The 12,144-nt window shown below is 52.9% G+C and overlaps 2 protein-coding genes across 2 annotated transcripts; one reads left to right on the top strand and one right to left on the bottom strand.

The window, feature by feature from the left end:
• Positions 1-908: 908 nt before the first annotated feature.
• On the top strand, positions 909-6,194 carry LOC115246490 (stathmin-2-like). The gene is made up of 5 exons (XM_029845276.1): positions 909-1,047; positions 4,868-4,963; positions 5,055-5,227; positions 5,571-5,762; positions 6,058-6,194. The coding sequence occupies exons 1-5, from the start codon at positions 1,029-1,031 to the stop codon at positions 6,115-6,117; spliced, it is 540 nt and encodes a 179-aa protein (XP_029701136.1). The 5' UTR covers positions 909-1,028; the 3' UTR covers positions 6,118-6,194.
• A 2,604-nt stretch (positions 6,195-8,798) lies between these two features.
• LOC115251757 (hairy/enhancer-of-split related with YRPW motif protein 1-like) lies at positions 8,799-11,317 on the bottom strand. Its single transcript, XM_029845245.1, is given in 6 exon segments — positions 8,799-10,094; positions 10,097-10,317; positions 10,533-10,614; positions 10,704-10,787; positions 10,870-10,945; positions 11,027-11,317. Coding segments are annotated over 6 exon segments (1,074 nt in total). The 5' UTR covers positions 11,206-11,317; the 3' UTR covers positions 8,799-9,662.
• Between the last annotated feature and the right edge of the window lie 827 nt (positions 11,318-12,144).

The following is a 12,144-nucleotide window of genomic DNA, read 5'->3' as shown; positions in this document are numbered from 1 at the left end:
ACCGGAGGAGAGTCTTAAACAACAATATGAGGCCAGATGTAGGTACTGTACACATAAACCAGGCTTGGTACGTTGCTGCCACCTAGCGGTTCATGATGGAATGAGTCCACCCACCCCTTTATTGGGCAACATTAATAATAATAATAATAATAATAATAATAATAATGATGATGATGATAATAATGATAATGATATGTATGCCTTAGGAATTTACTGCATTCTAGAGGCTTCATTGTTAGGGATTGGGCTATAAATAATAGAATTACAGTAATTGTAGAAATAATAGTGAAGTCTCTCCTATTTTCATGATTCCTGTCCTGGAGAGGAACAAAGAGGGAGCGCTGCTAATCTGATTTCTAAGAGCAATTGTCGGACCTTGAAAAGGCGAGCAGAGGGTGTGTGTGAGGTAGCCAATATTCCCAAACTCTCGTTTGCGGCCCAGAGTCAAGAGCGAGTCAAAGCAGAACATCCTCCAGAACATCCTAATTCTTTTCAAAATAATGTCTTACGGTAAATTGACTTTTACGCCCTGTAACACAGCTTTTGGTACCAAATAATACAATTCTGAGAAGGAGGTTGAGATGTGCACCACAAAGCCAAAATACCAGCCTAATTAGTCCATACACTTAGAATGTTGATTCATAAATCTGAATTTATTTCATATGTTACTTGTTACACTTTGTGCACTAAACTTTTGACCAGTTCAGGATTAAAAGCACATTACAAATAAGATATGGTTAAACTGAAGTCGCATATTCTAAACTATAAGGCGTTCCATCAGGTGAACCGAGTACATTAAGCGATCGGAAAAGCCCCGTAATTTTATTGTGAAGGCCCGAGCTCTCGATTTCCGGTGGCGTTGCTCTTATTTCCGACACTTGACGCGGCTCAGACATCGTAACGCGCCGGCAGCCTCCTTCCCTGCTGACTCAGTGCCTTAGCAGCAGTCGCTACCCAGAGCCTCAGCATCCAGCAGCCGACCGACGCACTCTCCTCCAGTCATCACTCCCGGGCACCACCCAACAGCCATGGCCAAGACTGCAGTCGGTGAGTTTGCCAGCCCGAACCCTTGTTTTTAGGTAAAGCCATGTGGCATCTTGGAGAGTAGAGAAAAGCTGTGGCGACACCCCTGAAACAAAAGGATGCAGAGGGCTGGTGACAGGGAGCGGCCAAACTCCTCTACAAGTCTATTCAATTACCTATTGAGATCAAATGCCATTAGCTTTTCGGCCTCCCCTGCCTAGATTGGACTTTTCTGGAGCTATTCTCTGATACCTTTGGCACCGATCAGCGGGGGAGGTGGGAGGTGGTGGTGGTGGGGGGGGGGGGGGGTTGGAGGTTCGGCGTATCGCACCAGTGACGCATGTCGATGGATGTATGATGGAGCAAAATGATTAAAGCCAAAAGGCTGCGTGTGGACCCGAGGGCATTTTCACCCGGCCCAGACTGCAGATTTTAGCTGACGCACCTGGTCGCGCACCGCCTGACTCAGAGCCGTGCGGCATAATGCAGCGCCAGCGACCCCACCCAACATCTCCATCACGCCCGGTCCCTTCAGCCGGCCTGGCGCGTCAGCGTCCGCCGCCACAACCTCTCCAGGAAAACCGGGTTAATTAACGATGCTGAATAATCTAGAGGCTGCTGGACCGGGTTTTGGTGTGGACGAGAGACACAGAAACACAGAGAGAGAGGGAGAGAGGGAGAGAGAGAGCGTCCTTTTAAAGATTGCCTTTATGAAGATCAGCCTCCAGTCCTGTTAAAAGAAGGCGGTTCTGATCCGCTCCTGTTCCCTGGCTGCATTTATCACGTGCCAGCGTTTGGAGGCCTTGTCTTCCTGTCACCCGCCATAAGTGTGCTGATTCAAGGTGTGTATATACAGCCCATAAACGAGGCGTTCCGCCATTTGCTGCTTGACTCGTCACTTGATGGATGGAGGGGCGTCCAGACAGACAGCGGCCGGGGGGTCGGCGCTGCCTGTGCTCAGGGACACCAGCGCCTACACCCTGGCTCTTATATTTAATCTCCTCTCTCCCCTCCTCCTCCTCTTTAGCCTCGTTTCTTTTTCAGGTAGAGGGCGGGGGATGGGGATGGGGATGGGGATGGGGATGGGGATGGGGATGGGGATGGGGATGGGGGGGGGGCAGTCTGGTGCAAACAGGTCGCTGGGTTCATGTCTTCTGTTGATATTTCGGGAGCGCCGTCGCTCGGTTGTGCTTTTTAGGCGGAGCGGTGCTGAAATTAGAAGCCCCCCTTGTGTGCTCATCCTCCTCACGCACGCCGTCCTGCTCAGGTCTGCGGCCCGTCGTGTGACGCCTGTGATTTTCGCCCGCATCGAGCTGGGATCGGCCCCCTAATCCACCCCTGATCGTGTGTCATCCGTCGGTGCAGGACACTCCCATGGCAGCGTCAGACGGCCCCAGTGCTCCGGGGTGACGACACGCCAAACGCTTCTTAGTTTAAATCTGCCCTATTCTAATAAAACCACTAACAATTGTTCCTCACGCTGTTGTTTTGATGCCATATCCAAAATAATCTACATTTGACAGCTGTTGTGCGCTGATAAACTGGGCGATCGCTGCGTCTTTACACTTTTCTGGCCGAGGAACGCATTGATCAGCTGATTGATTTGCGTTGCGGCCCTGCTCTGATCCCAGGGTGTGGTTGAGGAGAACCTCCGCGGTCCATTTGTCTGCTCCGGTGCTCCGGAGGGGCAGAACTCTGTGGGCAGTTTGTCGCTGTGGTTCAGAAGGTTCCAGGCTGGTCGAGGGAGCGATACCTTGGAAATGGGCCCCAGACGGAAGTTAGCATGAAATCTCCCAGGAGACTGTTGGGAAGAATGAGAAAACGGGATTGAGAAGGAGAATACATTAGCCCAAAAAGTGTGCATCGGGGGGGGGGGGGGGGGGGGGCTCTGGCGGAGGTGGCACAGCAGATATTGATGATCTGTGTTCTTCAGTGGACGGATGGAGCAGGATGTGGTGGTGGTGGTGGGGGGGGGGTCAGGGCAGACCAGCTTGCTGTACTGGTGTGGACATGCTGGGTGGGGTGGGTGGTGGGGGGGGGGCTCTTCTGAAACGCTTCCGCCTTCAAAGGACTGACCCAGTTTGTGTAAAAGGCAGCCGGTGTCTCCACGCCCTCCCCCAATCTGGATCATCTGTCATTTCTCCGCATCTAATCTCTGACCCCCCCCCCCCCTTCTCTAGAGAAATACACCTGCGATTTCTTTTGACATTATAAAAAAAAAAAATCTCATATATTTTTAATCAGGGATGTGAAATAATGATCTGGGGCCTCTGAGTTCGAGAGCTTTCCCATTTCAGGAGCTCTTCTTATCTCCCAGGATAAGGAGGAGAATCAACAATTAGGATTATTCTGATAGAAACAGAAACAGAACAGCCTTAATTTAAAAGGATTTTTGCTCCACGAGCACTTGAGCCCAAATTACCTGCTCCGCCGGAGTGTTAACGTTAGGAGTCTTCAGCTGTGACGCGGAGAAGCGTGTGGGAGGAAATGGCTGCTGGGGGTCCTGACGTGAACACAACCCTAATGAGGCTGTGACAGCGCCTCAAACTCGCTGATCCCCCCCTGTCAGAAAAGGTGGTACGGTCCGCTAATTACATATTAAAGCGCCGGCCTCCACCTGAGGCGGCTGCTTCCTGGGGCCGGTGGATGGAGAGTTGCCCCCTTTGCCCATTTGTAATCCTTTTGCCTGTCAGTTTACATCAAAAAGGTAGTAGCACATTATCTGCTTTTTTTAATTGTGCCCCCCCCCCCCATCCCATCCCATCCCCCAGCTCTCTGACTTCCTCCTGAGGGAAGGGTTTAACAAGCCCACCAGAGAGTAGCGAGAGCTCCATCTGAGAGTTGATCACATTAGCGCAGCGTCTCCTCGTCTGCAGGCAAGAAAGGGAGAAAGCCAGAAGAGGGTGAGCAGAGAATATGAGAGGGGAAGAGGATTTGGTTAATACTCCGCACCCCCCCCCCCCCCAACCCCCCCGCCGCCGCCGTAAAGGAGCTCATCCCCATAAATCTAATTTCTGGCTTTCCTACTGTATCCTGCTGTGTATCGTGCGTCGACGCGCCACAGTCCACGGCCCTAGTTGACCATATTATGACAATGCGGGCGCTGATCCGTGCTCTGCAGCTCGAGCCCGGGCGGAGCTGCATGAGACGTGTCGCAGTTCTCTGTTCTCCAGCCCCTCCGACAGGGACGCAGCAGCAGCAGCTGCCAAAATCGCAGCGCTATAAATGATATCAAGGTTAGGCGAGGTTGCTCGTTCTCCTCCTCCTTCAGGGTCCAAAGGGCAGGTTGTTCCTCGTGTGTTTGAACCTTCTGGATGATAAATGAGCCGAGGAGCCCGACGTCTATCCTGGTATCTGCAGCACATCCTGGCAGATCCTCAGACGCTTTGAGAGGGGTTCTAACGGCCTCGTTGTGCCGGTTCTTTGAGGAGACGGGTTGGGAGGCGGAGGGGCGTTGGTCCGGGGATGTTAATAAATAATACAGCAAGAAGGAAGTGCATACCTAATGATGTGTGGAGAACCCTGGAGGGGAGTGGCAGCATGCTGCTGGGGGAAATGAGGCCAAGTGAGGACACATCCAGGCCCGTTCCCTGGTGGTTTGTTGAAAACAAAGAAGCTAAAATGCCCACAAAACCCAGAGCAGCACCAGGCGTCTTTTGATGAGGTCGTCTTGAATAATTATTACTGGAAACGTCTGGATATTTAAATGAAGACCCTCCCCCTGCAGCTGGAAGTGGGTTACTGGTGCTTCATCTTTTTCTGTGTTACTGGGTTAATGATGTTGGTGGATTTCGGTGGCGCTCCGACTGTTCTGGACGCCGTGTAACGCCGTCTACTCCCACAGCTTACAAGGAGAAGATGAAGGAGATCTCAGTTCTGTCGCTCATCTGCTCCTGCCTCTACCCCGAGAGCCGCAAAAACATCTTGGGGGACTTCGAAGGTACGTTTCTACCAGACACGAGAGGTTTTTTTCTTTTCATTTATTCTCGTCCAAAAGAGCGGGATGAAACGACGCGTCTTGTCTCGCGCAGACATGGACATCAAGCCCATCAACAAGCGCGCCTCAGGCCAGGCCTTCGAGGTCATCCTGAAGCCCACCTCCCCCGTGACTGATGCGGCCCATTGCATCACAAGCCCCCCCAAGAGGGACCTTTCCCTGGATGACATCCAGAAGAAGCTGGAGGCTGCTGAGGATCGGAGGAGAGTAAGGAAGCTTCCTTTATTTGCAGCCAGGCGTAACCTACACGTTCCCACCTCATTACTGGGACACACCTGCCGTGAAGCTAAGCTGGTGCCGTTAAAGGACCCAGTCTCCTTTGTCAAGCTGCCCACATCCTGCGGCTCACCAACACGTCAATCCCAACATCAATAACAACATCAATAGATGTCCAATAGCGCAGCACAAACACACAGATGTTCCTTGGTCAAACACACCCAGCAGCACGAATGTGTTGCCGTGTTTAGCGATGACTCCTTCGGTAAATCGATGCTCTGCTAATGCCGTTCCTGTCACCCCCCCCCCCCACCCCTCCCAACCACCTCTGCAGTCCCAGGAGGCGCAGGTCCTCCAGGCCCTGGCCGAGAAGCGTGAGCACGAGCGCGACGTGCTGCTCAGGGCCATGGAGGAGAACAGCAACTTCAGCCGAATGGCCGAGGAGAAGCTCCAGATGAAGATGGAGCAGATCGAGGAGAACCGAATGGCCTACCTGGCCGCCATGATGGAGCGCCTGCAGGAGAGGGTGAGCGACCTTTAGATCGGCGGATCGGCCCACATTTGGCCACAGCCTGACGCGCCTTTACCGCCTGATCGGTAGAGAAAAGCGGCCAGTCTGGTTGCTAGGAAACAGCACCCAGTCAAAATCTCCCACTCGTGTAGCTGTTAACTGTTCATGTTGGAGCAGAAATGACTGCGTAGGGACCACTTTAGGGTGGTGGGTGTTGGGGTTCTGGCAGGTCTGGCTGCGCTGATGTGTGGGGGGGGGGGCAGGGGGGCGGGAGGAGAGGATGGTGACGGAGCGTGTGTTGTTTTTCCAGGAGAAGCGCGCTCAGGAGGTGCGCAGGAACAAGGAGTTGAGAGAAGCCTTGACAGCATGAAGAGCCGACACACGTCATTTCAAAGAAGTCCAACACTCACCCCCCCCCCCCACACCCAACCACCCCCCCCCTCTCCCTGCTGTACTCCCCCATACTGCTATGAATCTACCACAGCCTGAGATGACACCCCCTCCCCCCGCTGACAGGGTGGGAGGATCAAACGCGGTTGGGGGTAGAAAAAAAAAAAAAAACAACAACAAAAAAACAATATTAAAGAGAATGAAAAAAATGTGTCCCCCTCCCCCACACCCCCCCCACCCCCCCCACCCCACCCACCCCACCCACACACACACATACACACACACACACACACAAAAGAATGTTTTTGCTCCGTTTCGAATGAAAAGAAAAGAAAAAAAATCCAATTGACGATCAACAGTGGGTATAGGTTTTTGTAAATACTTCTTTTTTTGTTATATACGGTACGATGCAAGCGGCAGAAGTATTGATCGCAGTGTGCCATCTTTTTTTTTTCTACCTGAGTTGTGTCTCCTCATATCAGTGGACGTGATCCTTCCTTGATCTCCACGTTTGTTCATTTCGGCCTGAGTTCGGTGCGCAGGCGTGGGTGTTTGTTGTCGGTCCGCCAGTCCGGCTGCGTCCTCGCCAGGCCCGCGTCCTGGCTCCGCGTCCTGGCTCCGCTCCCTCCTCCCTTTCCTGTTGGCGCTGAATCTCTGACCCTTGCAGATCTGGGAAGCCAAACGGGAACCGCAACAGGGCCGGGGCGAATTTCCATCCCCTCTGTTGCCAACCTTCAAAATTAGAAAGGGACAGGTGGGAGCGGGGCCGTTCTGCCGTCTGCGGGGGCCTGCGTGCCGTTGCTGCGTGCCCCCCCCTCCCGTGAGGGAGATGGTGGCTGTACCAGGAGGACACTATAGCATTTATTGAGCCCATCCTCATCTCTTTCCCCTCTGTCCATCTGCAACCTCTCCATTTCTCAATACAAGCGCGTATACAGTAGAAGCACTCGCTCACATGCTCTCCACATTCAGGCGTTCAGCCAGTCATAGCACAGAAGTCGGTGTGAGCTCACTAGATTCTGTCCATCTGGCCCCGGTACCGTCACACAACCCTCATATTCAATGGCAGAAGAACTCGTATCCCCCCTCAGAAATCCACCTTAAAATCTATTTCCGTGTCACGTTTTGCTGTAAACCACCACACAAGTTTATCTGGTGAATACCGACAGGAAGAACAACCTGAGGTCAGGACCGATCCAGTAGATCCCACCTCTGTCCTTGTCATAAAGCGCTCAGCACCCGTTAGAATCCACTCCGACACTGTCAGCGCCACCAAACGTGCCGGCACAGAGAGATATTGAAGCCATAACCGGGGTCGCTGCAAGGAGGCTTGAACACAGCATTACCATCTGTGAAGGTGTGTGTGAGGAAACGTGTCCCATGAGCTCGTGAGGTCACACGCACACACACACCGTAGGCCCGTAGATGTGTGCGAGCGTGTGTGCGTTTTAGAAAGCGAACGTTTGTGCCGTGTGATATTGACCTGTGAAGCAACACAAGTGCATCAGAGACAGTAAGCAACCAACCTCTCTTTTCTCTCCTCTGTCCATTTGAGTGTCCCCCCCCCCCCTTCCCTCTGCACATATATCTTTGTGAGCAAGCAGTGGCCAATAAAAATTTGGGGTTCAGTGAATGAAAATGGCTGAGTGTTTTATTTTCTTAGATATTAAGACCAGCTTCTGTTTAAGTCGTTGCACCACATCCAACTTTAATATGCAGCTAATGATCTTTCCTTTAGCCTGTTTCTTCCAATTAACTGTGCATGAATTTTAAAGCAGTTACAAACGAGGCTTTTGTAGATTTTTTTTTTTTAAAAAGTAATCGGTTTAAAGCTTTTTTCATTCTAGCAACATTTACTGTAAATAACAGCCTGAGTTAGCCTAAATCCATACAGCATTTATCTTTTTGTCCTTTAAAGTTACACGAGTATCATTTATCTGAGTGTTTTGCAAATTTAAAGATCGATAAAATGATGGAATTTTGCCCATCTTTAAATCAGTATCACATTTTTACTGCCGCAATACTGAAAGCTGAAGTACCATCTTTGGCCAGACGGGGGAGCCAAAACACAGCCCAACGACGTCGAGCCTATTCGCGCACCTTGGAATGTTGGCTGCAGCAGAGCTTACGTCACTTTGCATCACCCTTAAAAAAGAAGTGTGACGAAGAGGGACGACGGCCATCAAAGGAGGAGCGGACAGCAGTTTGGCACGTAAGTACACTTTCAGGTCAGTGGCCATGCAGCGCTGAGGAGGCGCTGTTGGGCTGGAAATGGTGGCAAAGTGACAAAAACTGATCCTTGTCCTTTTCTCACAGCTTTTCAAGTTCCTCACTTCTGCACTTTGACCCCCACCCCCAATTCCAGTCACATTCAACCCCCTTGTGCTTCTTCTCCCCCTGCTCTCCTTTCCTTCTTCATCCTCTTCCAACCTTTCATCCCTCCCTCCCTCCTTCTGTCCTGCTCTTGTTCCCACGCGTAGCATCCAGCCTTCCATTGTCCAGTACACTGTAAACCCTCATTAATGGTTTCCTGTGTACATGCAGAGGACACACACACACACACACACACACATTTTTGCACAATCAACCACGCAGATGCACACAAAGAATTCACACTCAATAGCCCCAAAAATTGATTCATCAGAAGTTGTTTTTTTTTTATTAAAGGGAGGTTGACGCCACCAGTGGAAGCAGAGAAATGTGATTTGTCTGCACTTGCTTGCGCTTTGTACAACGGTAAAACATGCGTCTGCACAGCGGGGTTTAACAAGGAGACGCCGGGATCACAGATGGAAAACAACAGCCAGCTCCTCCTGATGAGAAACAACATGACTTAAATAACGTCCTGACAAGGAAAATAAAGAACGACAAGAAGAAAAGCTTGCTGAAAATGGCTAAAATGTTAGGAAAGAGATTTACAGGAGCATAACAACAGTCGGCCCCAATACGAGGGTGGCGGAGTTTGTTTAAACCGAGCTGGTAGCTAACTTCTGTTGCCAGTGACAACACCTGGTTTCGGTTATTCCACCCCATAAAGCGTCTTTAAAAGGAGGTGACTCTCGAGGACCACGGGACCTCCTTTCACAGTGTAGCCCCGGCACCACCAACGCTGGGTGTTTCAGCTCAGAGGCAAAACAAAGGCGGGGGGGGGCAGTTTCACCCAGGAACCTGATGGGTGGCGCCTGCTTGACCATCTGGGAAAGCCGTCCTGATAGGCCACGAACAGTGGGTGAATCTTCTAAGGGGGGGGGGGGGGGGGGGGTGGACAGAAGCAGAAACCAACCGCAAGTAAATCACCCCCGCTGCCCTCGGTCGCGCCTCCTTCCTCGCCGCTTCTCCGTCTTTACAAAACACAACGCGTTAGCGAGAACACAAACGTCCTACGGCTAGATGTCTCCACGACAGGATGTCGGCATCGTACAAAAATAGCACTTTCAAGATGGGAAAATAAAAGTCTTGTCCTTTAAAGTCCAGCTCAGCTGGATGGGGAGTCTATACGCGGAAAGTGTTAAGCTTTTACTTCAGTCAGAAAGCTCCTATCTCCAGCCCCCAGGGTCTGTAGGGTTTGCCCACGCTGGATGTTGGGGCAGAGGGGCCGATGGCAGTGGCGGGGGCGATGAGGGGGAAGGCGCTGAAGGTGAAGGGGAATGCTGAGAGCGGAGAGAGGAGAGGGGGTGAGAGTTTGGACGCTGAAGACGAGACCAAAGCGGGGTGGACAGCGGTGGCGGCGGCGGTGGTGGGGGGACCTCTTAGAGGGCCCTGTTCTGAGTGCGGGGTGGCGCTCCGGCTCCGTCGGCCCGAGGCGTGGGCCTCCGCCACGGACGAGGACGGCGAAGACGTGGAGGAGCTGGACGAGGAGGACGACAGGGACGTTTGCGGGCTGCTGCTGGCGCTGCGGGGTAACGGCGCCAGCGGCTGGTGCTGCTGGTGCTGGAGGAGCAGGGGGTGGGTCAGGTGGGCGGCGGGGAACCGAAGGCTGAGCCCCAGGCCAGGTGGCTCAGACCAGAGTGAGCCTCTCTTTGGCTGGCATAGTTGTTCAAGTGGGACACCAGGCGCAGCCGCAGCGGGTCCGCGGTGTCCAGGCCCTCGATGATGCTCAGGTAGCGCGCCGTCTCGGCCAGGCACTCCCTGAATCCCAAGCTCCGGTAGTCCATCGCCAGAGCGTGAGCGTCAAAATAACCTGAGGAAAGAGCGAGGAGATGGGAGATTAGCGGCAAAGTGAGTGGAGCAGCGTTCTACAGCCGCCCAGGCTGAGAAAGAGTAAATAAGCAGTCAAAACCAGATGGTTCCGGTAACAAACGAGCCAGACCAGTTCAGTCTCTCGCTATTTACAATGCAGTTATAGGCAATGTGAGGTTATTTGTGGAGATGTGGGCAGGCGGAGGTCTGACATACCTTTGCCTCCAGCAGCATGAAGCATCTTCAGGTGGTCGACGGTCATCTGCAGGATCTCAGCTTTCTCCAGCTTGGCTGAGCCCTTCACGAGGAGGGAGCGAGACAGCCGTAAATCACCCTGAACGCGTATAAATGACGTAAAACCTCAGACGGGGGGCGCTGGGGGCTCACCTGTTTCTCAAAGGCGCTGGGAACCAGTCTGCGCAGCTCGCTCAGGCAGTTGTTGATTCTGTCACGGCGCCGTTTTTCGATGATCTAGCGAGCGACACGGCGCGTTACAACGCGATTCCCAGAACGCGTGCGTTTCGGTGCATCTGATAAAGGGGTTTATACTTACTCCGCGACGCCTTTTCCTCGCCTGCACCTGAGTCGATGTGGTGGGAGACATGGACCCCAGGGGAGAACTCATGTTCCTTCAAAGAAATTACGCAAGGGACATTTACGCTGCGTCGTTTCATAGGTGTTCCTGTGCGTAAAGGGGGTTAATAACTTACCCATTCTCATCCGCGCTCTCCTTCTCCACCTCAATAGTCTCCTCCAGTTCACTGTCGGAGGAGCTGAAGTCGTGGTTCCGTTTCATGTCGGCAGTTAGTCCTTGACTGGCTCTGTTGTGTCTGCGCAGGTTCGCCCGGAGCGCCTCCGTTTGAAGCGCGCAGCTTTCCCACGGTGTCATTTCAACTGTGGAGGCGGCCAAGGGGGGAGGGGCTTCTGGGGAAAGCGTCCAATCGCAGAGGGGCGGTGGGTTTTGAGTGACAGCGCAGTTGGCTCAATCGCAACCTTATGCGCTTTGACAAGTGAGAGACAAAAACATAAATATCAGACATATCACTGATTCGGCCTGATTCGTCAAGACTTTTCCTTCTAACAGCATGTTTTGGAAAAATGCAACTCAATAAAATCATTCACAAATGACCTCTTAAAGTTAACATTTAATAAAAACGAGGGGGGTGAAGAGGGCTACGGAATAAACGTCGGAGTGGCTCATCTCCAAACGCAGCCGTTGAGGATCTTTGAAGAAACTTTGACAGAGGTCCAAAGGACTTTCGGTCCAGAACTGTCCCGCCGCCCCTCGACCCCCCCTCCTCCGTGTGTGTCCCGGTGGTGGTGGGGAGTGGCTGGCCGGCTGTCAGCACGCGTTGGCCGTGGGAAAGTTCCCCAACCGGCGCTGATAACCAATCAGAGGCCGACGGCCGTCTCCGGAGCTGGAATGAATGGAGCAATTGGTCGGGGCGACGGGCGGTCTGCGAGCGAGCGTGTGAACCTGTAATCCAATACTAACTCAGCCCGGAGAGACAGGGAGAGCTGCCGCAGCCCAGAGGAAGCCACCGAGTCTAATCTTACCCCACAGAGAGACCTCATGCACGGCGGAGACGCGGTGGGGACTTCAGTGGCTCCGAGCGCTCAACACAATCAGCCGGCAGCGCCACAAGACCACTGACTCTGAGCACAGCCACACTCCGCACATCATCCGTCTGGGCGGTTGGTGGCTGTTTGCGTGCACGGGGGGGGCTCGTGTGACTCCACGTGAAGGGGAAGGGGGGGCTCTTTGAAACCTTTGCTGGGGTCCCGATCAAACTTTGCACCACTGGAGATGCACGGACCAGTGTTATCT

Source organism: Takifugu rubripes, chromosome 12, assembly GCF_901000725.2.
Source record: "Takifugu rubripes chromosome 12, fTakRub1.2, whole genome shotgun sequence".
Taxonomy (NCBI): Eukaryota; Metazoa; Chordata; class Actinopteri; order Tetraodontiformes; family Tetraodontidae; genus Takifugu; species Takifugu rubripes.
Note: the sequence above shows the minus strand (reverse complement) of the source record. Positions and strands in the feature narration are given on the sequence as shown.

Coding starts and splice junctions, on each gene's coding strand:
- LOC115246490 (XM_029845276.1), top strand. Junction 4,964..5,054: donor CATCTTGGGGGACTTCGAAG/GTACGTTTCTAC, acceptor TGTCTCGCGCAG/ACATGGACATCAAGCCCATC. Junction 5,228..5,570: donor CTGCTGAGGATCGGAGGAGA/GTAAGGAAGCTT, acceptor CCACCTCTGCAG/TCCCAGGAGGCGCAGGTCCT.